This window comes from Acinonyx jubatus, chromosome X (genome assembly GCF_027475565.1).
Source record: "Acinonyx jubatus isolate Ajub_Pintada_27869175 chromosome X, VMU_Ajub_asm_v1.0, whole genome shotgun sequence".
Lineage (NCBI taxonomy): Eukaryota > Metazoa > Chordata > Mammalia > Carnivora > Felidae > Acinonyx > Acinonyx jubatus.
This window is the reverse complement of record NC_069389.1, coordinates 122,936,048-122,963,987: the sequence shown is the minus strand read 5'-3', so window position 1 is coordinate 122,963,987 and position 27,940 is coordinate 122,936,048. Positions and strand designations below refer to the sequence as shown.

General features: G+C 62.2%; 1 protein-coding gene across 3 annotated transcripts; it reads left to right on the top strand.

Annotated features, from left to right (window-relative positions):
* Positions 1 to 1,110: 1,110 nt before the first annotated feature.
* L1CAM (L1 cell adhesion molecule) lies at positions 1,111 to 25,474 on the top strand. Of its 3 annotated transcripts, none has more exons than XM_053201879.1 (28): positions 1,111 to 1,247; positions 10,771 to 10,961; positions 13,689 to 13,703; positions 14,279 to 14,384; positions 14,629 to 14,831; positions 15,815 to 15,937; positions 16,044 to 16,214; positions 16,502 to 16,613; positions 16,749 to 16,933; positions 17,092 to 17,223; positions 17,352 to 17,495; positions 18,100 to 18,211; positions 18,328 to 18,494; positions 18,618 to 18,774; positions 18,953 to 19,077; positions 19,238 to 19,348; positions 19,625 to 19,822; positions 20,070 to 20,140; positions 20,343 to 20,565; positions 21,150 to 21,265; positions 21,490 to 21,691; positions 21,778 to 21,900; positions 22,001 to 22,174; positions 22,275 to 22,394; positions 22,484 to 22,636; positions 22,890 to 23,024; positions 23,366 to 23,438; positions 24,109 to 25,474. In XM_053201879.1, exons 2-28 carry the CDS (start codon positions 10,886 to 10,888, stop codon positions 24,338 to 24,340), a joined length of 3,759 nt encoding a protein of 1,252 aa, XP_053057854.1. In that variant the 5' UTR covers positions 1,111 to 1,247; positions 10,771 to 10,885; the 3' UTR covers positions 24,341 to 25,474. The 3 variants fall into 3 exon arrangements, with proteins under 3 accessions (XP_053057854.1, XP_053057855.1, XP_026909045.1); XM_053201880.1 differs by lacking the exon at positions 1,111 to 1,247 and adding an exon at positions 10,471 to 10,616; XM_027053244.2 differs by lacking the exons at positions 1,111 to 1,247; positions 13,689 to 13,703.
* The last annotated feature ends 2,466 nt before the right edge of the window (positions 25,475 to 27,940 follow it).

Below are 27,940 nucleotides of genomic sequence, written 5' to 3'. Positions count from 1 at the left end.
GCAAAATAAATAAGCTTAAACAAAATAAAAGACCCTTAGAACATAGCATCAAGACCGTCACTGAGGGCAGGGCTCCAAGCCTCCCCTTCAGGGGGAGGTGGAAGGGGCATGGGAACTTCAGGCCAGGATGCCCGGGCCCCTCCCACGCGGGCCTCCTGCATGGCTTGGAGGGTCTCGAGAGGCTGAGCTGAAGGCCCCGGAATGCTTCATTGGGCAACAGGCATGCTCATAAAAATACCGTGGCCACCACGGCCCGCAATCTGCCATCTGGGCCCTAGGCCTTCCTTGCCCTGAGGCCGGGCTCGGCTCACTCCGGAATTGCTGCGCCCTCCGCCTCCCATCTGAGATCACGGCCAGGGGGGGGGGGGGGGGCGCAGGGGAGGAACTTCTTCCCGGGCTTCCAGTGCAAGGCTGTAGAGAGAGTGGGGCCGCCGGGAAAGGTCGAGATGGGGCCAATCCCCACCACAAAGAAATAAAACACGGGTCTGGGAAAGCTGGCAGGGAGCTGGAGGAAAATCTGCGCCCCTGGAGCGTCCTTGGTGGGCTGAAATGGAGGCCCGCGGGCCCCACTGGACCGGATCGGGGGCCTAGGATGGGAGGGATGCGGGAGAGAGCCCAGGGCCTCAGGAATCTTGTCCCTTGGGGTTGGGGAGCGTCCAAACACCCCACGACCAGGGTGCGGCCGGGACCCGTTGCGTGTGGGTGCCCGTCGCTCATCAGCGCCCTCGAGGGCCGGGAAAGGGCTGGGGGATGTTTCCCCAGCCGACTCCTCTCTCCACCGCCCAGCCCCGCGCCCCGGGGGCACCCCGACCCCGCGATCCCTGCCCCGAGCCAACACTGCAGCGCGGGCGCCCGGATGCGGGGCACTCCTGGGCCAGGGACTTCGGGACTGCGGGCGCAGGTCCGGCGGGACCTGGCGGCGGGGGTCCCCCGGAGGTCCCGCGGGGGGCGGGGACCACAGGGGACTCCCAGCCCGCTCCGGGCTCGGCAGCCCGGCTCGGAAGCCGGGGTCCGCGGAGACGAGGGGCGAGGGCGCGGCGGGGCGGAGCGGGCGGCGGGGGAGGTGATCTCACTCCCTCCTCCCCCGCCTCCCCTGCGCTCCCCTCCCCCTCCCCTGCGCGCACGCCCGCCCCGCCCCGCCGCCGCTGCCGCCGCAGCATCGGCATCGCAGACGCGCTCCGGCAGCGGGTCCGAGGCCGGCGTGCGCGGAGGCTGGGCGGGCAGCCCGAGCGGCGGCCGCAGCGCAGGTAAGCCGGGCAGGCCTGCCCTCGCGCCCCGGCTGCGGCTGCGGCGTCCCCGGCCCCCCGTCCCAGCCCTGCCCGGCCGGGGTCGGGGGACGAGAGCTAGGAGCGCCGCACGGCTCTGCCCGCAGTTGCGGGCTGGGCGGCTGGAGCCCCACCCAGGCCGGGCACCGGGCTCCGGGCCCCACGGACGGGAGCCGGGCGGGGGAGGGAGGCCGGGGGCCGGAGCCGGACAGGTGAGCGGTACCTGGGCGACGCCCAAGATGCCGATCTGGAGAGGGACACCAAGCGGGGAGTCAGGCAGGGCCCGTGCGGGCAGGTGGGGGGCCCAAGTTGGCACGTCCCTACGGGTGTGTGCGCGTGTGTGAGAAAGGGAGCGCGGTGCGGGCCGAGTGACCCCCCATCGGCCGCCGTGGGGTGTGGCCCTGGGCGTGGCTGCCCCTCTTCCCCAGCCGACGGCTCTGTTTGGCTGAAAATCCCGTCGCCTGCGTGGTAGGGGCTGGCCTAGGCTGCCCCTGCCATGGGGGAGGGGTGAGGACGGGGCAGGGCGCTGCCTGGCCCTCCGCCCCGAGGCGGAGGGGTGGGGAAGGGGGGCTTTGTTCTCCTCCCTCTTCTTTCCAAACCCCAGCCTGGACTCCCCGGGGCTCCCCTGCGAAAGCCTGCCCCGGGACCAGGGTCTCCTCCTGCGGAGGCGCAGGGTGTGTCCGCGGCCTCAGTTTCCGCAGGCTCTTGTGGCTAAGAAAGGGCGCACCGTGTGAGGTCAGCCCGGGCACCAACAGATGGGCGGCTGTGCACAGGGGTGTAGAATGCGGGTCTGTGGGGGACAGGTGAGGGAGGGAGGGTCTCATTGGCTCGCGGCCAGGGATTCTGGAAAGCAAGGTGCCCATGGCGATGTCCCTGCCCACTGCGGGTCTTTTGCCAAGTCTTTCTATCTCGGTTCTGTTATGGGAGGGGCCTGCAATTCCTCCTCCCCCCTCCCTAGGGTCGATTTTGGGGATCTCTCCGTTGGCAGGGGTTGCAAAGAGCACCGTGGTGCAACCTGCCGCCCCCTACAGGGTATCTGGAGCCCGGCTCCTCACTGCCTGTCTGTCTTCGGGAGGCAGGCCCAGGGCCATCTGCCAGCCCCGAGGAGTCGCAGGCCTGACACCCCCCTCCAAGTAGGTGCCCTGCTTCCAGTTAACTCCACCCAAAGGGCAGGGGCTTCTGGGCAACCCAGTGCCATCTCTGCTGACTCACGTGGCCCTGACACTGAATAAGCCAGTCAGCCTTTCTTCCCACAAACTGCTGCCGAGCTTCGTGTTTCTTGTCCCTTATGGGGTGGCTGCGGCAGGGGCCCGTCGGGGCCTCTCTCTCCCGATCAGCTCCTTGCTGTGGGCGGCGGGACTCGGTCTGGCCCAGCCTCTCACCTGGCACTGCACCCATGAAGCACCCACACGCGCACCCCTGGGCTCCCCAGCCTCCAGGGGCTCTTGGCTTTCTACGGCCACAAGGCAAGTTGGCATCGGGGCTGAGACCAGCAGCACCCTCTGGCTCCTCCGTCGTTTCTGTTTGCTGCTTTCTCGTCCTTCTCTCCCTACTCACTTGTGTCTGTGTGTGCGCGACCCCAGAAGTAATGCATCTTACTGTGGCACGCTTGAAATATACAGAAAAGAACAAAAGAAATTAAGGAGCGCTGGTGATCTGATCACCGCTCAGCACACCCCGGCCTCAGTCTCTTTGCTTTGCTACGGGCCGCTCCCCAGAGGCTCCTCCCCCAGCCCCCCAGCCCCCTGCAGAGCACCGAGTGTGCGAGTGTGTGCACGGCGCGCGCCCCGAGGCGGCAGGGTCCCCTTCCTGCACAGTGATGAGCTCCCCGGCCGGGAGCTCGGTGGCCGTGGTGTGGACGGTCATTTGCTGGGCAAGTGCCCACTTGGGCCAGGCTCCGTGCCACTGATGGAAAAACCGGTAACAAACCAGCCCAACACCATCTTTGTCCTCAGAGGGTACGAATTGCTTTTCTTTTTTCCTTTGTGACTATCTGAAGGGAAAAGGGAAGCAAGGAGTGACGGAAGGCCTGGTCCAAGGTCTACTCCAGTGGGCAGGGGCATCGGACTGTTCTCCTGTTAAGCCTCTTTCTGCCGCTGGGGTGGGTGCCTTCCATGGCACCCACTTGGGCAGTGCCGGCTGGGGAGGCTGGAGGGAGCAGCCCCGTGTGCCATACCTGCCACTCTCCAGCCCAGTGACTTGGGACCCTCGGTCCCTTCCCTGCTTTGAGTCTCAGCCCTCTTGGCTATCACATTCATCTCCAAGGTCCCTTTCAAGACCAACATCTCTGGGGCCACTCTAAATGGCCGCAGCTGGAAAGCACGTCTCGGGGCCCTCTTCTGAGCAGTGAGGGCCGCATGGCCTCGCGGAGAGGCCCAACCAGGCCGTGCCAGTCACGCATCAGTGCCAGGCCAGCCTCCAGGAGAGCCAGGGCAAAGGTGATGGCAGCTTTTGCCGGACCCCCTTCTTGGGCAAAAGATTGAACAGTTTGGGGATGAGGGGGATGCGTTTCCAGGGCTGTCTGGGGGCCTGGGGAGGGGCATGCGCTGGGGGAGAATGGAGTAGAGATGGGGGTCCGGTGCAGACCTCTGCAGGAGCGAGGGGGGAGGTGACAGCCGGAGTGCAGTCCCAGGGGCCCTGCCCCACCCTGTGAGTCAGACAATGGGGGAGGTGGCGGGTCTGATCCCCCCTCTAGGGTCACAGGCTGGCAGCTGTCTTTGCCCTGCCCACTCCTGCCCGTGATTGGGAAGGCCGGGCTTGGGTCCCTGGGTGGGGCCCGCTGGGATGGGCCCTCAGCAGGCCCTGCCCTCCAGTCTTCCACCCTCCTGCTTGCTCTGACTTGCCCCATTCTGGACGCCTCCCTTCTTCTGCCCTCCCCGCGCCCCCCCTTGCGCTCTCCTTGCCAGCCACCCACCTCTCCAGGTCCCCCTCCCTCTCCCCACTCAGTTGAGTTTCGCTGTGGGGAGGGCACTACTCCCCTCCTTCTCTCCCCCTTCCTCTGCCTGCCCCACCCCTCCCCTTCTGCCTATCTTCTCTCTCTGCTTCTCCCCTGCCCCACTCCCCATGGCCCTGAGCTTGGCCCCAGCTCTGAGCCTCAGCACCGGGGTGACTGCTCATGCCTTTGGGTTGGGCCCACACTGCCCGTAGGGGCCTCATCTGACCTGAGGGGTGGACAGGAGGCGCCTGCTGGCCACCAGCCAGAGGACCGGGGGTCAGGCAGTTAGCAAGGCCAGCCTGCCTTCTCCCCAGATATCAACAGGATCTTTGTGGCTTCCTAAAGGCTATGGTCAGATGGTAGGGGGGAGGGGGGGGTCCCTCTGCAGGGGAAGGCTCTGGGCTGCTGGCCTTTCCAGAAGCTTTTCTTTGTCCAGTTCCCCCCACCCAGGGCCTCGGGAGCCCGCCTGGGCCCTCGTGTTCTCTCTAGGTCTTGAAGCTTCCGAGGGAGCGCCCAGCCACTGTCCTGCCTCTCAGCGGCTCATGCCAGCCTCTGTCCCTAAACCCACCGAGGACGGACGGCTTTGTCAGCCTTGGATTGGGTGGAGCAGGAGGCGGCAGCGTCCTGGGCTTTGTGCACTCAGCCAGGGGGGCCTTCTGAGCCTGTCCATCTTGATGTCGGTCTGATTGAGCTTGAAGGGAGGAGATGAGTTACCAGGAGCCCCTCCCTCAGCTCTCCCGTCTAGAGCCTTCGGAGCTAGGCCCATTGGGAGAGGGCAGCCAGGCTGGATGTTTGCATGGGGGCGATGTTGGGCATGGGCGTGTGCGTAGCTTCCGGTATTCCTCTTTGCATGTGTGGGGATCATCTATCTGGTTGCATGTGTGCATTTGTGTGTGTTCGTGAGAGAGCGTGGGCACACAGATCCTTCTGTGCCCGAATGGGTCCCCTCAGATGCCCCATGGGCCTGTGTGGGGGAAGGGGCAGGACTGATGGCGGTGGCACAGAGGCTGGCATGCCCGATGCATGACGCGCATGATGTGGGGCTTCCCGCTGTGTGTGGGGGGGTGCCCTCTGACCCCTCCCCTGGCCTCCTGCGTTCATGCCTTAGGAATGCTGAGGCCCTGGGGACAACAGAGGCCCCATTGTCTACCCCAGGCTTCCTGGGCCCCCTCTGTTCTTTAGCCCTTTGGCAGTGGGGAGCCGCGAGGGGGCCGGAGGGGCCTGGCAGTCTCTGAGCCATTTTTAGGCGCCCCCACCCGCCCTTTTGGTCCAGGTGTCCCCGGACTGACGTATCTGAGCAGCACCTTCCCTGCACCGCCTGCCTGCTCTAGCGACAGGCCCCGCCAGCCCATAGCAATGAGAGATACGCTGTGCCCTCTAGCCTGGCCCCCGAAGCCCCCTCTAGTGCCAGGTTCATTTCTCAGGTGTGTATGGGGGGTATTCTGGTCTTGTTTTCAGCCCGCTTTCCAAAGTCGAAGGGGAGGCTTAGAGGGCATCGAGGGAGGCAGCTTTCGGGCTGTGGGCCTCAGTTTCCCCAACTGTGCATGGGAAACTTGGCTGTAGCACTGGCATTCTATGAGTCTTGGCCTCTGCTCTCCTGGGCCTCAGTTTCCCCTTCTGCACGCTGTCCCCAAGCTTAATAGAGAAAGGAATTTACCTTCTCTTTGGGTGGTGTCCTTGAATGGTGGGTCGAGTAAAGCCCAAGGCCTAGGGATGAGATGGTCCCTGCTCTGTGCTGAGGCGTGATATGGGTCACATCCTACTTCCACGTGGCCTCCTCCCAAGATTTCCATCCCTGCCCCCCCCTCCATTTGCCTGCCATCTGCCTAGCAAATCAGCCCTTCCCTAGGGGACAGGACGGCTTGGAGGCCATCCTCGTCCAGGCCCCTGGCCCTCTGGGAACACACGTACACATGCCTTACACATGCCTGAGAGGCAAGCTGACCTCCCCCCTGCCAGGGTAGTCTTTGGTGGCTTTGGGAACCTCCACGCCATCTAGAACCTTATGCCTGGTGAATGTTAGTGCCAGCTCTGTGACCTTGGACACTGTGCTCTGGTTCTCTGAGCCTCAGTTCCCTAATCTGTAAAATTGGGGTAATGATAGGGCCTCCTTCTCCAGGGTGATTTTAAGGATTCATTGGGCGATGTGTGTAAACGTGCTTGGAAGAGCCCTGGCGTGTGGTAAGTGGTATCCATGGATTTATTTAATAAAATGGGGTACCTGACTGAGACACACACGTGAGGGGGTGGAGAAAAGCCGTTCTGGCCGCAGATGGTGAGATGCCCCCTTCCTTCCCCAGTGGAGACGGTCTGTTCTCACTGCTCTCCCATGAAGGGTTAACCTCTGTCCCACCCCTTCCTCATCCTTTAAGGAGAATGGTCCATTACAGGTGAGCTGCTGTTGCCTTGGAGACTGCAGCCTTGAGGGGGCCGTGGGCTCACTCTGGGGAGTGCCTTGGGAGGGGCGAGGCGGTGGGAGCCACAGAGGACAAGGTGGCAGTCCTTTAGCACTTCCAGGCCCCAGATACCTGTGGGGGCTCCCACCCAGCAGCCTCCTTTATGTATTATCTAACCCATTAGGCTGCTGCAGGCAGATAGGCAGGCAGGCAGGCTTTCCTCTCTGCTGCCAGTGGAGGGAGTTGGGCTCCATCTCCATGGAAACCCGCCAGCCACAGCCTGGGGGGAGGGAGGGCGAGGAGGAGCCTTAAAGGAACATAGTGCGTAGGGTGGAGGTGACACCCATACCCTCATATACGCACCGACGGGCTCAAAGGCCCCCACCAGCCCTTCTGGCAGACAGCCCGGGCATGGATGCCCCCATGCGCTCACTCCCTGAGCCTCAAGGACGTGGACCCAGCACCCACACCCTGACCGTCTCACACACCTGGGGCACTGAGCCCCAGCTGAGCCCCCAGCCCTGCCCCTGGTGGGCCTGCCGGGCCATGGGAAGCTGCCATTCTCAACAGACATTGAGCTGGAGGGCCCTCTGGCTACGTGCCCCTGGAGGGACTCCATTTCTATCAGATGGGAGGGACACGGAGGACCCTACACAGGACCTGGGCACTCACTCACGCGGGACACCCTTGACGCGGGACACCCTTGAAGGTTCGTGAGGGGTGTGTGTGTGTGTGTGTGTGTGTGTGTGTGTATGGTCAGGGAGTCAGGGAGGAAAGCAGCCACCCCAGATCTCGGCTTCAACCCACGACCTTCCAAGTCCCCCTCAGTAAGAGGACAGGAGGCCAGAGGAGAAGACTCCCCAGGGGACCCAGGGACTGAGGGTGCAGCAAGGGGCGTGGCTCCTCTGCCGCCCTGAGCCCTGAGTGTCTGTGCAGGCTCCAGCGGACAGCAGTCTGCCTCGGTGCCTGCCACGCCCTTTCTTCTTGCCTGTGCAGTGCGGTGTGTCCGGGGGGATGGGTTCCCAGCTAGACCCACTCAGGATCAGCCTGCCTTTGTTGTGCATCGCCCCAGCACAAAGTGCGGGCATGCACATGGACACTCACGGTTGTGCCTGGAGACGTGTGGGCGCCTACCTCCAGCCGGGCGGCTGCTCACTCTGAGTGCTTCTCCCTTCCTGCTGTGGGGGTCCCCACCTCCTCCAGGAGGGCCAGCCAGCAGTGGCTCATTCATCTTGCCTTACAACTGTCTCCTAGCCCCAGTGCCACAAGTGGCCAGGGACCTGCTGCTCTGTCTCTGTTGTCGTGGGCTTTGTGTCTCTGGTCCTGGCTCAACAGCTTCTCTGCTGTTTGTCTCTCTGCCCTGCCTGTCAGTACAGCCTGACCTCTAAGCCCAAGAAGCCCCCCTACTTGGGCCCGCCTCCCTCCTCCCTCCCAGTCCCTTGCCTGGCATGCTCCCCCCCCCCCCAGGGACAAGGACACTCAAGGAGGCACCACCACGTCTGTGCACATGTGCACGCACACACACCACTCACTCTTCTTGCTCTTTGGACCATTTCCCATCAGGGCTTTCTGCAGCCACCTCTCACCCTTTGTACTCCTTTTCTCTCACCCTTTCCCCGATGCCTGTCTCTGTTGCTGGATTTCTCCATCTTGGTTACCGTGGTGGTGGTCCAGCATCCTGTCTTTGTCTCCCATTCCCTGCCCTCCCTCCCCCAGCCCCTCTCCTCAGCCTCTCCTGCTCCCTCCTGCCTCTTTCTCACCCTGTCTGTCACCCTTCAGTCTTCCCCAGCCCATCCCCACCCCTCGCAGACGTGGCCTTGGCTCCATCTGTACACCAGCTTGTGGAACACTCTCGCCTTCCTTGCCCCTGGAGGTGCTGATGGGGGTTGGGGGGCCTGCTGAGCCGACAACCTGAGCTGCTGGCTCTGTAATTGCCTGAGGAATGATGAGAGATCAGAGACCCAGCAGCGGTGGGAGGGGAAGAGGCAGAGCCCCCTCCCAGCTGTCAGGGGCCTCAACCTTCTGGCTCCTGCCTGTCTGAGTTCCCCGGGAAGGCGGCAAGCTGGGTGGCAAATGCCAGGAGACTAAAAGAGGTTGGGTGTGAGACTGTGGGACATCGGGATGGGGCAGAGAATGGGGAGCCAGGGGCTCGGAAGTACTGCATTTTCCCTGCATATACATCCAGGGCATATATGCCAAACCCGATCCTGGGAGCCTAGATTTTGAGGACAAAGACGAGTTCCCATGACCGTGATCATCATTCCAGCAAAGGGAGCTCCCTGGCCTCCTCTGTTCAGGAAGGCCCTTCTTTGAGCTTCCCCTAGCTGGTTTCTCTCCCCTCCCCCCTTCTAAGACTAGAGTGCTCAGAGCTCCCAAGGTTGTCGTTTGATCGCCTGCCCTCTGATCTGAGTCTCCTACTGTTTCCTACAGGCCTTGAAGTGGAGGCCAAGGCCGCCTGGGGCCCACCCTGCTTGTCCGGGCTTTGTGGGGGAAGGTGGGGCAGAACAGGTCTGCTGTTTGCTCCTTCCTTCTGGGCCCCAGCTCAGTTCTTGCAAGTTGGGAACTGGCCTCGCGTTCGCCACTTCCTGCCCTCTGAGTCCTTCTCTTGGCCTTCGGCCCATCCATGTTGACCTGTCCTGATGCTTCTCCACCTCCCCCTCCAGCTGTTCACCACCATCCATTTCCCCGACTGAGCCCCCAGGCAGTCTATTGAACTCCCCACTCTTGTCAGGTCCCCTTACACTAAACCAATTTATGTCTCCTAGTCCCTTCCTGACAGAGTCTAGATGCCTTAGCATGGCATTCCAGGCCTCCCTCCCCTCCCCTTCAGCATTCTGGATGAGGCCTCGTCCCCCTTTGATAAGGTGTTGGCTGGGCACAATGAAGATGTCCAGTATGGTCTTGGAGAGTGCATCCAGACCCCAGCTCCAGCCTCCAAGCTCTCTGTCAACCAGCAACCTACTCTTACCCCACCTGCACTTTCTCTCCTTGTCTCTTTCTCACACCCCTTCCTGTTTGGAGTCAAATACAGCTGTCTTCTTGGGAGTGTGTTTCCTCTTGTAGTCATGGCAGAGAATCCCCGCCCCCCCCCCCCAGCTTCCCTGGGCCTCCGGTCTTCAGGGCTTCTTGCATGCAGGGAGAATGTGGGTATGGCTGGTGTCACTTGGGCTGGGGTGAACACATCTAGCAGTTGAGCCCTGAAGACTCAGAAAAAGACCCGGGCCTGCCAGACACATGAGAGGTGACAGAAACACTGTCTCAGAGCTCCTCCTGACCCTGGCTTGGAGCATCTGGAAGGGAGAGGCCACAGTCACCTCTATTGCCTCCCCCCCCCCCCCCCGGGGCATGAGGGACAGCAGAGAGGTGTTCTCCTACTTCCCTTCCTCCTGCCACATCTTGAGGTCAGGCTTCCTTCCCCCTTCTTCCATTTCCTCAACCTGTTCTGTGAAATGCCACCCTCCCGGGCCCCTTTCCTCCCTTCCCAGTCCCCACTTCCCAAGACCTCCCTGTCCCCCACCAGCTTTGTAGGCCTGAACACCACCCAGAGATCAGTTGGCTCTGAAACCCACAGCAATGAGACCGACGAGAGTTCTTCTCTACATACACGTGCACTCATGCTTGTGTGCACACACAGAGATAGCAGACACGAGGATTCATCCCCCAGAGGTACAGACACACAAGAAGACACACACATGCTCTCGTGTGCACATGCAGCTATCTAGACCCATGCGTTGATTCTTGCAGACACACACCCCCTTTCCAGAAAAGACATATACAAATGTGCTCCTGCATGCACACGCACAGCCACATAAATACTAATGTGTATATTTGGCTACATGCCCATCCACATCCACACTCATGCACAGAGTGGCCTGTGGCATGCCCAGGGGAGCTGATTGGGGCAACAAGTTGATGCTGAAGAGGCAGCTGGTGTGGAAGCACAGACGGAGAGGAGAAAGGGAATGAAAGGCAACCTGGAGGCCTAACCAGTGCTAAGACTTCTAGGTTTCTCCCTCCAAGGTGCGGGAGAGGGAGGGATGGGGGAGCTGGCCCACTGGGGGCGGGGCGGAGGGCGGGGCCAGGAGCCCGGGCTCGCCCAGATGTTAGTCACTAAAGTCGTCCGTTCTCTCCTCTCTCCTCCCCCACCCTTCCTTTCCCTCCTTCCCACTCCCAGTGCCCCCACCCCTGGCTCCCGCCCCAAGCCGCCCACCAGCCCCCTTCCCTCCGGCCGGAGCCTGAGCCGAGCCCGGCCGGCTGTGCCGTGCCGAGCCGCCGGCGCCGCCGGGAAGATGGCCGTGTCGCTGCGGTACTTGTGGCCTCTCCTTCTGTGCAGCCCCTGCCTGCTCATCCAGATCCCCGAGGAATGTGAGTAGTTGGAGGGAGCCTTGACGCCTCCCTTCGCCGCCGCGCTGGGCTCCTCTTTTATCTTCTGCCTCCTCACCTTCTGCCGGCTCTGGACCCTCCCCTCTACTTTCCTGGGTACAGAGTGGACAGGAGGTACCCCGGACCTCTGGAGAGAAGGACAGGGTGGAAGACGCGGGGTGTGTCAGCACCACGGACAGGGGACCGGCGCGGGCGGGGGAGGGCGGTTTCAGGACCACGGACAGCGGGCTTGGCGCCGGAAGGGCCCCCTCGGTGCTCTCCCTTGGCCCGCTCTCCCCCACCCTCCCCCGGTGTTGTGGCGGGCAGGAGAACGGGGCCGGCCCCCAGTCCTGGGCTAGCTTGTGCAAAGGCCTGGATTCAAGTTTTGCCCTGTTTCTGACCTGAGTAATCTCATCTTCGGCCTCTGGTAGCTCTGTGTGTGAACTGCCACAGGACAAGACACCTTACAAAGGCCCGGCAGTTTTGTAAATCCTGACGATTGGGTGGGGCTGAAGGGGTGAGACTGCTGGAGCTTTCCGTCCGTGGAGGGTCGTGGGTAGGTGTGCGGGTGTTAGGGAGTATGACTGGGGGCTTGTGACAAAACATGAGTATTTGTGTATGCTTGTGAGTTGCACAGACAGTATATTTGGTGTGTGTGGATGTGTGTGGTTGTGATCGACTAGGTGTGGCTATTGAGTGTGATTTTGATTTCCTACATGGATAAGTTTGTGAGTCGCTGTAACTGTTACTTGTTGGTCAGGTCTGTGAAGGTCTGCAGGTGTTTGTTAGCATTTGATTATAGTGGGTTGTGCGTGCATGTGAGCTGGGGCCATCTGTGAGTACCCATTTGCGTGTGGAGTCTGTGTCACCGTGATGATGTGTTCTCCCCAGTATGAGCAGGAAGTGTAAACACACTGCTGTGAGTGGCTGTTGGGCTTGTGTGAGGGGCATCTCGCAGGGCAGCAGCATTTGTGTATCTCGAGCCTACTCCTTGGTGGCTCCAGTCCTCTCTCCCTCACCTTGCCACCTTTGTCTCTGAGCCCGGACCTGGGGGAGGCCAGTGTCCCTGAAAGATGGGCCGGGGGCTGGCGCTGGGGAACACTGTCTATGCCAGGAATGGGGTAGGGGCCGAGGGAGGCGGGCTTGGAGGACACCTGGTGCTGGGGGGAGGCAGCCAAGGGTTTGGAGGAGGTGGAGAGGGACGGATGGGACAAAGGGTGGGGATGTCCCCTGGGATATGCACACGGAGGTACGTGCAGTCGTGCCTGTGCCGATTCCCTGTGGCAGATGGACATAGATGCATACGTGGGTAGACACAGACGAGCCACCTGTATCCAACCAGGCACAGATATACAGACAGGGCAGAGCCCCCGGAGAAGACGCATAGGAGGCACACACACACACACGCACACACACACAAGCGAGGGATTTAGACACAAAGGAACAGAGTCATCCGTACACACAGAAGCAGGTGTACAGTACTGAACGGAGGCACACGCACGGCCTTCAGACGTACTCTGTCAAGACGCACCCATATGCAAACACACTCACACACAAACGTTCTGCGCGCGGTACACTCCCGAGCATTCACATGTGTGCCTGGACTCACACACATGTGCTCGTCCTCCTTCCCCTCCGTCTCCTCTTGGTCGCTTTTCAGGCCTCACCCTGGGCACCCGCCTGGCCTGCCCTGCTGCCACAGCGACGGGGCCGTCTGGCCGGGTGTGTCCGTCTGTGGAGGGAGGGGCGGGGAGAGTTTGGAGAAAGAGAGAAGTGGGCCGCTCTGGGCACCCGGTGCTGCCCTGTAGGAACCTGCCCTCCAGCTAGAGCTGTCTCTCTCCCTGCCCCTGGGCCCCTTTGTCTCTTTCCCCGTCTTCCTCCACCCAGGCGACTTTCTCCGTCCCGGTCACTGTCTCTTGCTCTAGGCTGCCTGTACTGGCCCCTCCCCAGCCCCGGCTCCCTCTGCAGTGTCCCCCGGGAGCCTCCTCCTCTCTCCAGGGGACCCGCGACTGAGGTCTTCTGCAGAGACAAAGCTTTCAGAGGCTGTGCACTCCTGCCTTCCCCGTCCTGCCTCCCCGCCTCCTCTCCCCTCCTCACAGCCGCCCTGGTTGGTGCTGGGCCCGAGTCCTGTGGCAGGGAAGCAGCAGCTCTGGCCTCAGCCCCGGGCAACTTGGTGGCCGTTGCCCGGAGGAAGGAAGGGGAGAAAGAAAAGACTGGAGTCAGCCCTGCAGGCAATGGAAACTCGGATGCAGCCAGGCCTTTGGGAGGGTTTTGCAGGGCTGGGGGGGGGGGGGCGGGAGAGCGGGGGCAGCCGGGCTCTGAAGGCTGGGCCTGGGTAATTGAAAACACTGAGCTGTGCTAATTGGATTAGGAGGGAAGTGGGCTGGAGCGGGGGAGGGTGCCCTGGATGCTGGGCTGCCTGCCTCCCCACCTTCTGGGGGGGAGGGGGGTCAGTTCGGCGCCTCCGCCCCCTGCGGGATGCAAGCCTCTGTCCAGAGGGCATTCCTTGTTATAGGCAGGAATTTCTCCCTGTGTGCTGGGGCCGCAGCCTAGCCCACCCCGAGACCGTCCTGTCCTTCTGGGCCTTGCTCTGCCCCACAACCCCAGCCTGGCCTGTGCCCCCCCGTATGACACCACCCGTAGCCCCCTTTCCCTCCGTCCCCTTCCCCAGGGGGTCTGCAAGTGTCAGCATTTCTCTCCGCTCTCTCCCTTGCTGCCCGGACTTCTTAGATGAAGGATACCGTGGTAAGTCGGGGGATGGGGGGGAGTGTTTCCCAGGCCCGGGGCGGGAGGGGCGGGGAAGAGGGGTGCCAGCGAGTCCCCCTGCCGCACATGCTCCACTTCTGTGAGCCCTGTGCCCTGTGCGGGTCGCTGCCTTTTCCGGCTCTTGGGTCCTCGTCCCGCTGTCTCACCCGTGGGCCATCTTTGTTCTGTCTCTGCCCTGGCCTGGGTTTTCTTGTACCCTCTCCTGCTTCTCGTCGCCACTGCGTCCTCTCTGCTCCCTCTGTCCCCGTGACTTCCTGGTTTCTGTCTCTGGCTTCATCTCTCCCTCAGATGTCTTTGTACTTTTTGTGGCTGTCCTCTCTGTTCTGTCCCTTTCTACCTTTGTGCTGTGTCCCTTTCTCTCCCTCTTTTCATGGCCCACCCGCCTGTGGCCCAGCCGGGTTGTTTCCAGCTCGTTCTTCCTTGCCCCCCCACCTCCGCGGCCTTGGGGCCTCTGAGGGTTTCAGACCGTGCCTTCCCTCCCAGTGGGACGGGGGTCGAGGCCGTGAAGCCAGCCAGACCCCATCCTCACCACCTCTTCCCTATCCTGTCCCCAGTGATGGAACCACCTGTCATCACCGAACAGTCTCCACGGCGCCTGGTTGTCTTCCCCACAGACGACATCAGCCTCAAGTGCGAGGCCAGCGGCAGACCTGAAGTGCAGTGAGTGACCATCACCTTCTAAGCCCCGTTGTTCACTGCTGACCTCAGCTTCTAGTCCTCTTGCCTCCCAGGGCCGCCCAGCTTCTGCGCCCGGATGCCCCGGATCTCTCTCGTGTCCCCTGGTCCTTGCCCTGCATGGCCCATCCCCGGGGCCCCTGGCTGCTCGCACCGTGGCCTCCAGCCTGTGCCAGCCCCTGTCCTGGGTTCCAGGGCCTTCGGCCTCTGAGCCCTTTTCTGCCCACAGGTTCCGCTGGACTCGGGACGGCGTCCACTTCAAACCCAAGGAGGAAGCGGGTGTGACCGTGCACCAGGCGCCCCATTCCGGCTCCTTCACCATCGCGGGCAACAACAGCAACTTCGCCCAGAGGTTCCAGGGCACCTACCGCTGCTTTGCCAGCAATAAGCTGGGCACCGCCATGTCTCACGAGATCCAGCTCATGGCTGAGGGTGCGAGGCACCGCAGGGGCCTGGGAGGGCCTGGGGGTACACGAGAGGGTCCCCGAACAGGTCTCAGGGAGCGTGTGTGGGGGTCCGGGCCGGGGGTGGCCACACGCCCCCAGCTGCTGGTTTAGCGGGCGGAAGACACCGGCTGCTCCGCCGGCTGCCCGCCGCCTTCCCCCTTCACTCCCCGGCAGGGTCCTCCTGCTTCTTTGCTTTGTCCCTTTCCGCGCTGCCTTCCTGGTCCCCTCCGTCTCCCCTTCCCTGGTTTCTGCCTCTGGGCTTTGCCCCACCTCGGCCTTGCTGACCTGCCTCGCTCTCCCTCGGGCCTGCTCTGCCTCTGTGTGACCCACTGCCCCCTCCGTGCCTCCGCGGCCCCATCTCCTGCCCCACCCTGGGCCGTCTCTCTCCGCTGCGCCCGTCACTCTGTGGCCTCTCTCCTCTGCTCTCCCCTCCTCCCTCCACCTCCGACCCGGCTCCTCCGTCTCCCTCCTTTCTTCCCGCCAGCCAGCTCCGTCGTCGTTATCTGTGTCACCCTGTCCCTGGGGTTTTCCCTCTGCATTCCGTCCTCCCTGAGCTTTCTGCCTCCTGAGCATGCTCCTCTCTCCTCTCCACCCCTCGGGTTACCTTGGGAACTGTTGCCATGGTTTCTGTGTCAGGATGATGGAAGGGTCTGTGACTCCCACATCCTTCTGCAGCTCCCCTCCCCCACCGCTGCACCGCAGCCTCCCCCCCGCCCCCCAACCATCTTAGGCCTCTGGGTGGGAGCTAAGCATTGTGAAGGGTTGGCCCCTCACAGCCATCTGGTCCTCTGCGTGCGGCGTGGGGAGCCCGGAAAGGACCCCGAGTCTCTGCCTCCCACCGTGTGAACTTCCTTGCCACCTGGCCCTCTCACCCTCTTGGCCGTCCCTCCTCCTTTCCCCTGCCCTGCCCTGCCTTGACCGGGAGGAGAGTTGGGCCCCACAGTGCCAGCCTCTCTCTGTCCCTTCTAGGTGCCCCCAAGTGGCCGAAGGAGACGGTGAAACCTGTGGAGGTGGAGGAAGGGGAATCGGTGATTTTGCCCTGCCACCCGCCACCCAGCGCAGAGCCGCTCCGGATCTACTGGATGAATAGCAGTGGGTGCCCACGAGCGGCTGCCGCCTGGGGTGGAGGTGTCAGTGGGTACAGCTTCCCGGACGGGGGCCTGACCTTCGCCTCCTTGCCCCCCACCTGCCCCCACAGAGATCTTGCACATCAAACAGGATGAGCGGGTGACGATGGGCCAGAACGGCAATCTCTACTTTGCCAACGTGCTCACGTCGGACAACCACTCGGACTACATCTGCCACGCCCACTTCCCTGGCACTCGGACCATCATCCAGAAGGAGCCCATTGACCTCCGGGTCAAGGCCAGTGAGTCCCTAAGACTCTGATACACCCTCCTCCTCACCTGCTGTCTCACGCTCTGGCACGGCCCATCCCAAAGATCAGGCGACCTTGGTCTTCCTCCAGGATGGCTTGGCTCCCGCTTTGCCTCTGTTCGGACCCCTTCCCAGGAGGCAAGAACAGAGAAGGGGCCCTCCCTTTAACAGAGGAGGAAACAGAGGCCCTAGGGCCTCACAGGGGCATCCACCTGGCCTGGTAACTCCGTGGGTGGAGGGTGGGGTGGGCTGTGCCACCCACCCCTTTTCTCCTCCCAGCCAACAGCATGATCGACAGGAAGCCACGCCTACTCTTCCCCACCAACTCCAGCAGCCACCTGGTGGCCTTGCAGGGGCAGCCGTTGGTCCTGGAGTGCATCGCTGAGGGCTTGTGAGTCTGGGTGCCCCGGGTGGGGGTGGGCAGGCACGAGCAGACCTCTGTCATGGGCCGGGGCTGAGCAGGCTTGCGCTCTCTCTTCCACTGTGCTCCCCTCCCTCGGCCTCCCTCCACCGTGGCCCTGGACAGCCCCACACCCACCATCAAGTGGCTGCGCCCAAGTGGCCCCATGCCGGCCGACCGAGTCACCTACCAGAACCACAACAAGACCCTGCAGCTGCTGAACGTGGTGGAGGAGGACGACGGCGAGTATCGGTGCCTGGCCGAGAACTCGCTGGGCAGCGACCGGCACACCTACTACGTCACTGTGGAGGGTATGGTGCCTCTCCTGGGTCGCGTGGCCTCCCAGGAGTGACCTCCAGGGACGGCAGTGTGCAGTGCCCACTGTCACAGGGGGTGGGCTGGGTCTGGGTCTGGGGCCAGAGCTGGCCGCCGGCCGCCCCTGCTCAGGGCAGCTCGCCACCTCTCGCAGCTGCCCCCTACTGGCTACACAAGCCCCAGAGCCATTTGTATGGGCCTGGAGAGACTGCCCGCCTGGATTGCCAAGTGCAAGGGAGGCCCCAGCCCGAGGTCACCTGGAGAATCAATGGCATTCCCGTGGAGGGTGAGCGGGGCCTCGAACAGGGGCAGGGAGCTTGGGGGGCCCCAGGGAGGAAGGGGAGGGTGACGAGGAGCCTCGCTGTGCCTCACTGCTCCGCCCTGGGCCTCGGCGCCCTCCTGCTGCTCACACAGAGCTGGCCAAGGACCAGAAGTACCGCATCCAGCGTGGAGCATTGATCCTGAGCAACATGCAGCCCAGCGACACGATGGTGACCCAGTGTGAGGCCCGAAACCGGCACGGGCTGCTGCTGGCCAATGCCTACATCTATGTCGTTCGTGAGTAACCCACCTGTCCCCGCAGCCCACCAGGCAAGGCCACCAGACTGACTTGGCCAGCAGCTGCTTTTCTCCTCGCTGGGGCCCTCCACCCCATGTCTCGCCCACCCCCATCAATAGCGGTGGCTTGGGGCGGCCGGGGGGACTGGGGCGGGGCGGCGGGGGGGGGGGAGTGCTGTGGAGGAAGGGCGGGGTCTCGCCACCATTTACAGATGAAAAAGCAGTTTTAGAGAGTGCTCTGGCCCACCGCTTGTCACTGAGCAGGTGTCACTGAGCGGAGGCTCACCCTGGCCAGGATGTGCCCGAGGCCAGCCTGGTGGCTCCTCTCCCGGAGCCTCAGGGAAGACAAAGGTGGGCCAGGAAGGCTTTTAGGAAGAGGTCGACTGTCAGTGGGGCTCAAGTAATTGGTAAAACTTGGATGCTTGGGATGGGAGGCGCCTCTGAGGCACGCTGGAAGGCAGAGGCTCAGTCTGGCAGGGGTGGGAGTAGGGTGCAGGGAAGCACCTAAGGGCCCTCTTGGGAGAGGTTGCCCTGCCCTGGATGCTCACGGGCCCTCGCCCCACCCTGAGTCCTGCCCCGTCCCCTGTAACTACTTCTCCCCCAGAGCTTCCGGCCAAGATCCTGACCCCAGACAACGAGACATACATGGCGGTGGAGGGCAGCACCGCCTATCTCCTGTGCAAGGCCTTTGGAGCCCCTGTGCCCAGCGTCCAGTGGTGAGTGACCCTCCCGGAAGGGGGCGCCTCTAAGCCATATTCTGGCCCAGGGAGCTGGGGAGGGCGGGGAGCCCAGCCCGGTGGGGTCTGAGCCAGGCCTGCTCTGCTCACACTAGGCTAGACAAGGAAGGGAAGACCGTGCTACAGGATGAACGCTTCTTCCCCTACACCAACGGGACCCTGGGCATCCGGGAGCTCCAGACCAACGACACTGGCCACTACTTCTGCCAGGCTGCCAACGACCAAAACAATGTGACCATTGTGGCTAACCTGCAGGTCAAAGGTCAGATGATACCCCTTCCCCCCCCTTGCCCCCGACTGATGTGATCAACAGCTCCTCCAGGAGGGAGGGTTATGGTCTCTGGAGGACACCAGACTGACCCTCCCTTTCCATCATTGCCCCCAGATGCCACTCAGATCACACAGGGGCCGCAGAGTGCCATTGAGAAGAAAGGCTCAAAAGTGACATTCACGTGCCAGGCCTCCTTTGACCCCTCCCTGCAGCACAGCATCACCTGGCGAGGGGACGGTCGAAACCTGCAGGAGTCTGGGGACGATGACAAGTGCGGGCCCAGCCCCAACCCGGGCCTGGTGGAAGGGGGCAGAGTGGGGAGGGCAGGATGTCCAGACCTCTTGGCCTCATCCGTTGGGAAGCACCCCTGCTTTGAGCAGGAAGGTTCTGGCAAGAGGGGGAGGGGGGCAGCAGAACAAAAGGACAAGCGTGCGCCCTCTCCCCACCAGGTACTTCATAGAGGACGGGCTCCTGGTCATCCACAGCCTGGACTACAGTGACCAGGGCAACTATAGCTGCGTGGCTGGCACCGAGCTGGACATAGTGGAGAGCAGGGCCGAGCTCCTGGTGGTGGGTGAGTCCTAGGATAGTGTCGGGCTCCCGACCTACAGGCGTGGGGGGCACGGGCCTCTGGGCACAAGAGCCCGGGGTCACGTTGCAGGGCCTTCTCAAGCTGGGGAGGGGGGTGGCCAGCTGGCGTATGGGCCAGAGAACCCACCCTCCATGGCCCTCAGGGAGCCCCGGGCCGGTGCCTCAGCTGGAGCTGTCTGACCGCCACCTGCTGAAGCAGAGCCAGGTCCGCCTGTCTTGGAGACCCGCCGAGGACCACAACGCCCCCATCGAGAGTAAGAGGCCTGAGCGTGGCGCCACCCACCTCCCCACGGCCACCCCGGGTAGCCTGCCCTCCTTGCGGGACCTCCGTCCCCCCAGGCCCAAGGCTCCAGGACCGCCCACCCCACGGGGCAAGCACCTGGGTTTGGGGCTCACAGTTCCTCCTGGAACTCTGAGAATGCCTGTTGCCTTGGGTGCTCCCTCCCCTCCTCAGGGAGACCCGGACTTACAGCCCCATGTAGCCCTCCCCTCTATGCCACACGCCTAATTGCTGGCTCGCTTCTTGGCAGAGTATGACATTGAATTTGAGGACAAGGAGATGGCGCCTGAGAAATGGTATAGTCTGGGCAAGGTGCCCGGGAACCAGACCTCCACCACCCTCAAGCTGTCGCCCTATGTCCACTACACCTTTAGAGTTACTGCCATCAACAAGTATGGCTCTGGAGAGCCCAGCCCGGCCTCTGAGACTGTGGTCACGCCTGAGGCAGGTGAGCCACCTGGGAGGGGCGCCTCCAACTCCAGGGCCCCTGGGCTCCTGCAAGGAGGCCTAGAGAGGTGACTGTGCCCAAGCCCCTGTGCTTCTAGGTTTCCAGTGCGAGGTGGGAGGCAGGGTTCCCCCAGAACTGCTGGCTCCCGGCTCCCAGGGCTGGAAAGGGCCGTTCCTTCCTTGGTCCTTGGCCTTCGCAGCCTCGGCAGGAGCCCATGGCTTTGATGTGTTAACACATTACTTTCCAGCCCCAGAGAAGAACCCTGTGGACGTGAAGGGGGAAGGGAATGAGACCAGCAACATGGTCATCACTTGGAAGGTGAGGGCGCCCCTCCTCCCCGTCGGGCTGAGCGTGGCCCGGGGCATCAGGCCAGGACCAGGTGTTGGCCGTGACCCCTGGCTGTGCTGAGGACCAGAAGATGACGGGACATGAGGCTGGGCTCATGGCTGGGCTCGGGAGGGGGTCAAAGGAGGCGAGTGCTCTTGGCCCACCAGCTCCTCTGGTGCTCCTCCTCCTCCAGCCGCTTAGGTGGATGGACTGGAACGCCCCCCAGGTTCAGTACCGCGTCCAGTGGCGCCCCCAGGGGACGCGGGGTGCCTGGCAGGAGCAGATCGTGAGCGACCCCTTCCTGGTTGTGTCCAACACGTCCACCTTTGTGCCTTATGAGATCAAGGTCCAGGCTGTCAACAGCCAGGGCAAAGGCCCTGAGCCCCAGATTACCATTGGCTACTCTGGGGAAGACTGTGAGTATTGGGCTGGCCCCGCCCATGGCGGGGTGGGTATTGGGCTGGCCCCGCCCATGGGGGGGGTGGAGCCCCGAATGCACACAGATGGCCCACACTCCTCCCTCCACGCCGGGGCTCTCCATAGAGCATATCCTAGGAGTAAGGACGTTTTTTTCCATAACCAAAGTGCCATCCTGACAGCACATTTACTGTTGATTTACCACTGTATTTACCTAGTTGGCAGCCGATATTCCAATTGTATCAATTAGTGCTGTCTTTTCCCCCCGGTCCGGGGTCCAGTCCCAGATCCCCCATCAAGTCTGGTTGTCCTGCTTCTTTCTTTTCCCTGCATCTGGAACATTACGAGATGTTAGTTTTGATCACCTGGTCAAGATCCTTCCTGGTTACGCCTTTGTGTACTATTTTTGCCCTTGGAACCGACAAACAGTATGCAAGGAGAGACCCCGGCACTGTACACACACCGTGCTCATCAAACGGCCCGCCCCCCACGTAGCATCCAAATCTATCTCCCTTCTGTGGGAGGGTTCTGGGCTGGCCTCCGGAGGCCACAGGCCCTCATCCATGCCACCGGCTGTTTCCAGACCCCGAGGCAAGCCCCGAGCTGGAAGGCATCAAGATCCTTAACTCGAGTGCCGTGCTGGTCAGATGGTGGCCCGTGGACCCAGCCCAGGTCAAGGGCCACCTTCGGGGATACAATGTAAGGGTTCAAGGCGTGGGGGCAAGGGGATTCCCAGGGTGAGGTGCGAGGCCACCGGGAGTGGCAGGCTTTGGGGCGGGCCTCTGCCACCTGCTGTCCTAGCGTCATCAGGGTAGGAGGAAAGGTTCTCCATTCAGGGCAGTGGGAAGCCTGCGCCGGAGCGGGGAGGGGGTCTGCCCTGCTGGACACCTTCCGTCCCTACGGGGCCTCCTGTCCACCTGCAGGTGACGTACTGGTGGGAGGGCAGTCAGAGGAAGCACAGCAAGAGGCATGTCCACAAAGGGCACGTGGTGGTGCCCGCCAACACCACCAGCGCCGTCCTGGGAGGCCTGCGGCCCTACAGCTCCTATCATCTGGAGGTGCAGGCCTTTAACGGCCGAGGACTGGGGCCTGCCAGCGAGATGACCTTCAGCACCCCAGAAGGAGGTGAGCTTTGCAGCCCACGGCCCTGTCCCTGCCGCCCCCCCAGGGCTGGCCGGGCAAGGACCTGCCACCGTGTCTGTGCTCCGCAGTGCCCGGCCACCCTGAGGCATTGCACGTGGAGTGCCAGTCGGACACCAGCCTGCTGCTGCACTGGCAGCCCCCGCTCAGCCACAACGGCGTGCTCACTGGCTACGTGCTCTCTTACCACCCGTGTACGTGCGTCGTCCCGGCCGGGCTCGGCCGACAAGTAGAGGGCGGCTGGGGGGCGGGCGGAGCTGGAGGTCACGGCCAACTCCCCGTCTGTCCTCGCAGTGGATGATGGGGACAAGGAGCAGCTGTCCTTCGACCTTCCGGACCCTGAGCTGCGGATGCACAACCTGACCAACCTTAGCCCGCACCTGCGGTACCGTTTCCAGCTGCAAGCCACCACGAAAGAGGGCCCTGGAGAGGCCATTGTGCGGGAAGGAGGCACCATGGCCTTATCTGGTGAGCTGGAGGGGGCTGAGAAGGCCCCGCCGGACAGCCAGGCCCAGGATGGCCAACCTTGGGCTGCCTCGAGGTCCCACAACGCCCTCTTGCTCCCCAGGGACCCCGGATTTTGGCAACATCTCGGCCATGGCTGGCGAGAATTACAGCGTGGTCTCTTGGGTCCCCAAGGAGGGCCAGTGCAACTTTGGGTTCCAGATCTGGTTCAAAGCCCTGGGAGGTGAGCACAAAAGGCCCCCCGGGGGTGGTGTGGAACCAGGGCGCCGCACGGCACTCCTGCTCACCTCTGCTGCCCTGTCGCCCCAGCAGACGAGAAGACAGGCCCTCATCTGCCACCACAGTACGTCAGCTACAACCAGAGCTCCTACACGCAGTGGGACCTGCAGCCCGACACAGACTATGAGATCCACCTGCTCAAGGAGAGGGTGCTCCTAAAGATGGCCGTGAAGACCAATGGCACCGGTGACGCGTCCCTCCGCCCCGGCCCCGTGCCGCGCCCCCACTCCTCCTCCCGGAATCTCCGTGCCCCCTGTCCCCCCTCCCCCCCGAGGGCCTCCCCAACCAGCCAGCTTCAAGCATGCTTCGGTCCCCTCCCGCCCCTGTGGTGTTTGCCGGCCTGGTCCTCCCCCAGCCCTGGCCAGTTCCCAACGCAGAGGGGCTGGGAGTGGGTGTCTCACCTGGGGCCGGGTTCCGTGTCTTCCCGATCTGCCCGCAGGCCGCGTGAGACTCCCTCCCGCTGGCTTCGCTACCGAGGGCTGGTTCATCGGCTTCATCAGCGCCATCATCCTCTTGGTCCTCGTCTTGCTCATCCTCTGCTTCATCAAGCGCAGCAAGGGTGGCAAATACTCAGGTAAGCCCCGGCCTGGGGCTCAGGTGAGGGCGGTAGAGCGGGTACATGACCCCCACCCCCGGTCCCCAAGCCTCCGGCAGGACGGCATGGGCATGTCGGGGGCAGGCGGGGGGCCCAGAGGGAGCTTCTGCGCAGACCAGCAGCAAACGGCAGCCAGGCCCACGTGGGGTGAGTGGTCCACGTCGAAGACTTCCTGGCTTCTGAGCGCTGCCGAGAGAGTCCCCGGGGCCCTCGGAGCACAGGGGGCAAGCCTCGCCCGTGTCCCCAAGCCGGGGATGGGGCCTGATGTCCGGGGTCCGGCGGGGGTGGGAGGGATAGCCGGGCCTTCTCTGTGTCTCCAGTGAAGGATAAGGAGGACACCCAGGTGGACTCCGAGGCCCGGCCGATGAAGGACGAGACCTTCGGCGAGTACAGGTGAGCTGGGGGTAAGAGCAGGTGCTGGCCAGCCGCCCAGCACTGCTCTCGCCCTTATATCTGACCCTGTCTCTCTCTCTTCTCTGTGCCGCTGGGTGATGTCAGGTCCCTGGAGAGGTAAGACAGGGGCGGTGGGAAGACACTGTCAGAGCCTGATAGCCGGGGCCCTCCTGAGGACCGTGTGCCTGGGAGTGCCATCGGCCCCCGCTTGCCGGGGCTCCGCACGCCCCCAGCCCTCTGGCCCCGCAGCTCCCTGTTTTTGGGAGAAGCCAACACGCCCCAGTTCGTCCCCATGCCGACGCTCAGTTTCTGGGCCTACCTGTCACCTCCCCGGCTTCCCCCCTCTGGGCTGTGGAAGGGCTGCCAGCTGGACTGGCGCCCCCGTCCGGCTCACCTACAGGCCGAGCGCCCGCTTGTTTCCTCGCGTCCCCCAGCATCCTGAGCAGGCCTGGGCCTTGCCCCTCTGGCGCTGTGCGTGTCACCTGCCCCCCCACCCCCACCCCCACCCCCGGTATGTGTCAGGGATGAGGACCCTTGCCCCAGTGCATTCAGAGCGCATGGAAGGCAGGTGGACCCTGGGCCAGGCCTCCTCCCTCGGGCTAGCACCTGCCGGCTCCTGCCGGGCTCTGGCGGGCAGCCTCCCACTCCTGCCTGCCCTCTGCCCCCACAGTGACAATGAGGAGAAGGCCTTTGGCAGCAGCCAGCCATCCCTCAATGGAGACATCAAGCCCCTGGGCAGTGATGACAGCTTGGCCGACTACGGGGGCAGCGTGGACGTCCAGTTCAATGAGGACGGCTCCTTCATCGGCCAGTACAGCGGCAAGAAGGAGAAGGAAGCCGCGGGAGGCAATGACAGCTCGGGCGCCGCCTCCCCCATCAACCCTGCCGGGACCCTAGAGTAGCAGGTTCCAGCCAGGCAAGGCCAGGCAGGGCGGAGCCTGGGGCTGGGCCACACGGGAGTCAGAGGCCAAGGCTCCCAAGCCCGACACCTGTGCTGACCTTGGGACAGAGGCTCCTTCCACTCTCTACCAGGCCTCGGCCCCCCGCTCTGACCTCGGGCCTGTGGGAGGCTTGAAGTTGGGGGCAGAGGAGAGGAACTCACTGCCTCTGATCCCCCTCTGACTACCCGGTCCCCACTTTATTGCCAAAACCCAGCCACACCCCTTCTTGGGCACACACCGCTTTGTTCCAGCCCAGGAGCCAGTCACCCACACATCGGGAGCCTTCAGGTGCTGCCTCATCAGCCTTTGGGCAGAGAGAGGCCGTGGCTGGACAGAGAGGAAGTAGGGCTGGCCGCTCTTCACACAGCCTGGCTGGGACCGGGGACAGAACTCGGCGTCCCCACCATCTGCTCCAACCAGGATGGGAGCTGGGCAAGCTGGCCACGGGTGCAGAGGAGGCCATCTGGAGAGCCCAGAGTCCCCACTTGCCAGTGTCCTTCTCATCGGCACCTTCCTCCCACCGCCCACCCCGCCCCGCGGCCGGCTTCCAGGAGTTCTATACACACGCTGCCTTCGGTGCCCACCAGACAGCATCCAAGTGGCCTCTGTCACTGCCAGGGTGTGGGGCAGGCACACCCCCCCCACTGCCCCTGCCAGCGCCTGCAGCCCAGAACCCTTTAGCCACCCCGCCCAGCCCCTGTCTGAGTAGTTCCTGTGCTCAGCTTCCCCCGCCCCTCAACCTTGGGAATGTAAATACACCGTGACTTTGAAAGTTTGTGCCCTTGCCTTCCCCCATATGCCACTAGTGTGTAGGCAGATGTCTGAGTCTCTAGGTGGTTTCTAGGTTTTATAGCAATTAGCTTTGATGATCCCATCCTAGGAAAAATAAAAACAGACAAAAAAAAAAAAAAAAAAAGGAAAAAGGAAAGATTGGTTCTCCCAGCTCTGCTGTGCTCCTGCCTGGCAGGCAAGGTGTCCCTCTATGCCTTTGCTTGGTCTGTTGATGAGCCCTTTACAAAAAACAAAAGAAATATATATATGTACATAAATATCAGAATTATGACAGGCAAATAAAAACCTGCACATGAAGATAAACTGTTGTCCTTTTACTGAGCATGACGCCCCCCGGCCGTGTCCCACACCGACCAGTAGGTGCCAGAGCCAAGCAGGGCAGCCGGGACCACCTGCCGGCCCATTCCCGGCCTCTACCCCGCCGGGCCCTGCCCCGCACCCCTGTGAGCACCCACCCGGCTCCCTGCCGCAGCGCCAGTGCCCAGTAAAACACGCTTTATTTATGTTTTTAATGTTTATTAATTTTTGAGAGACAGAGCATGCGTGGGGAAGGGGCAGCGAGAGAGGGAGACCGAACCCGAAGCAGGTTCCGGGCTGTGAGCTGTCGGCACAGAGCGCCGATGCAGGGCTCGAACTTGCGAACGGTGAGATCATGACCTGAGCCAAAGTCGAGGCTTAACCGACTGAACCCCCCCACCCCTCCCCAGGCGCCCCTAGTAAAACACACTTTAAATGAAGGCGAGCCTTCAGTGGGACCGCGGGCGTGGCCAGCCTGCTTTGGGAATTTCTGAGTCCGTCTGCCCTTCACCGCCACCCCCCACCCCCACCCCGGGCTCTCCACGGTGAACTCTTGCCTGCCTCACATCTCAGTAGCAGCCTTTGTTTCATGTGTAACCGAGCACAGAAAGCATCAGAATTTCTCCCCCAAATTCCCGGCTTTCCACGGCCCAGTCCCCCAAGGCCTGGACCCAAACCCTTTGCTCTCCCGGCCCCATGGGCGAGGTGCAGTTCGCTGAGGTCAGTCCCTGCGCCTGGGCACCGGGTCCCACCCTCCGTGACCCGCTCGGGGATTGCTCTCTTTTCTGCATCTCTGATTTTTCTGTCTCTGTTGACCAGTCCCGGGAGCAGACCAATGGTGCCGTAATAGCTTCCGTCAGTAACAACACCCCGCGGTTCTTGCCCCGTTTCTCTGCTTCTCTTGACTCTACACTCATCGTCCCGCCTAATCTCCAAGGGTAGCAATCGGGTTCTGTTTCTCGTCCCCAGTGTCTGTGCTTATTTTTACATAACAATAGAATTGTGCTCAGCTGGGGGCGCCTGGGTGGCTCAGTCGGTTAAGCGTCCGGCTTCGGCTCAGGTCATGATCTCGCGGTCTGTGGGTTCGAGCCCCGCGTCAGGCTGTGTGCTGACAGCTCAGAGCCTGGAGCCTGTTTCGGATTCCGTGTCTCCCTCTTCCTCTGACCCTCCCCTGTTCATGCTCTCTCTCTCTCTCTCTGTCTCAAAAATAAATAAATATTTAAAAAAAATAGATAAAAAAAAAAAGAATTGTGCTCAGCTCAAGGTACATCCCCCCCCTTTTGTGAGTAGGTGGGGCAGTGGAATGTGGGTGCGTGGGTAACCTCAAGGCTGGGCCCCCTGCCCCACTCCAGCTCCTCGCTGGGACACGAACGCCACAGTGGCCTGTTGTGGGGGGGGGGCATGCTACATCGATGAAGGGAAGCTATCGGGCTCTGGGGGATAAAAGGAGCCTCAGGTCCTGACGATGCGGACCTACTGCCTCTGCCCGGGGCTGCCTTCCTGGGTGTTAAAAAAAGTTAATGGACTTGGCAGACGGCCCCTCCTCTGCTGTCCTCTCACCACCCCCCTTGCGGTGTATTCAATAACCGAATATCTCCTTTAAAAAATCAATACACTTTCGGGTTTTTTTTTAAGTTTATTTTTATTTTGAGAGACAGAGGCAGTGCAAGCAGGGGAGAGACAGAGAGAGAGGGAGAATTCCAAGCAGGCTGTGCAGTGTCCGCGTGCGGGGCTCAAACCCATAAACCTTGAGATCACAGCCTGAGCTGAAATCGAGAGTCGGACACTTAACCAACTGAGCCACCCAGGCGCCCCGGTGGACTTTGGGTTTCAAAGCAAGTTTAGGTTTGCAGAGAAACGGAGCCGAGGGCAGGGTTCCTAGAGAGAGAGTTCCTCACTCTGCTCCTCAGCTGTATCCGCTTCTACTAACATCCCGCAGGGATGTGGGCCACTTGTTACCCCTGATGGGCCAATACCGGTGTGTTATCATTAACCAGGGCCCACGGCTGGCATCAGGGTTCACTCTCCGTGGTGGGTGTCGTGTGGATTTGGACAAATGTATAAGCACAGGGATCCACCTTCACAGGATCGCACAGAATAGTTTCTCGGCCCTGAAAATTCCTGCAAAATGGTTCTATTGAGAGCTTGCACGAAATGAAGTGGACACCCGCCTTCTTTGCCACTCAGATCGAATCTGCCACTCAGATGGAACTGCAGAACATTTACATCACTGTGACAATCCCCCTCGTGCCTCCACCCATCCAATATCCCGCTCCAGAGACAATGGGGCCGGTGACATCACCCACGTGGCCGTCTGTGTCAGCTGTTCCCTCCTCGTCACTGCTGACAAATATCCATTGTATGCACACACCACAATTTATCCATGTCCCTGTTGGTATTCAGGTGGTTTCCAGTTCTGGCTATCGTGAATCAAGTGGGTACTCGCGGTCCTTCCTCAGAGATACGTGCCCG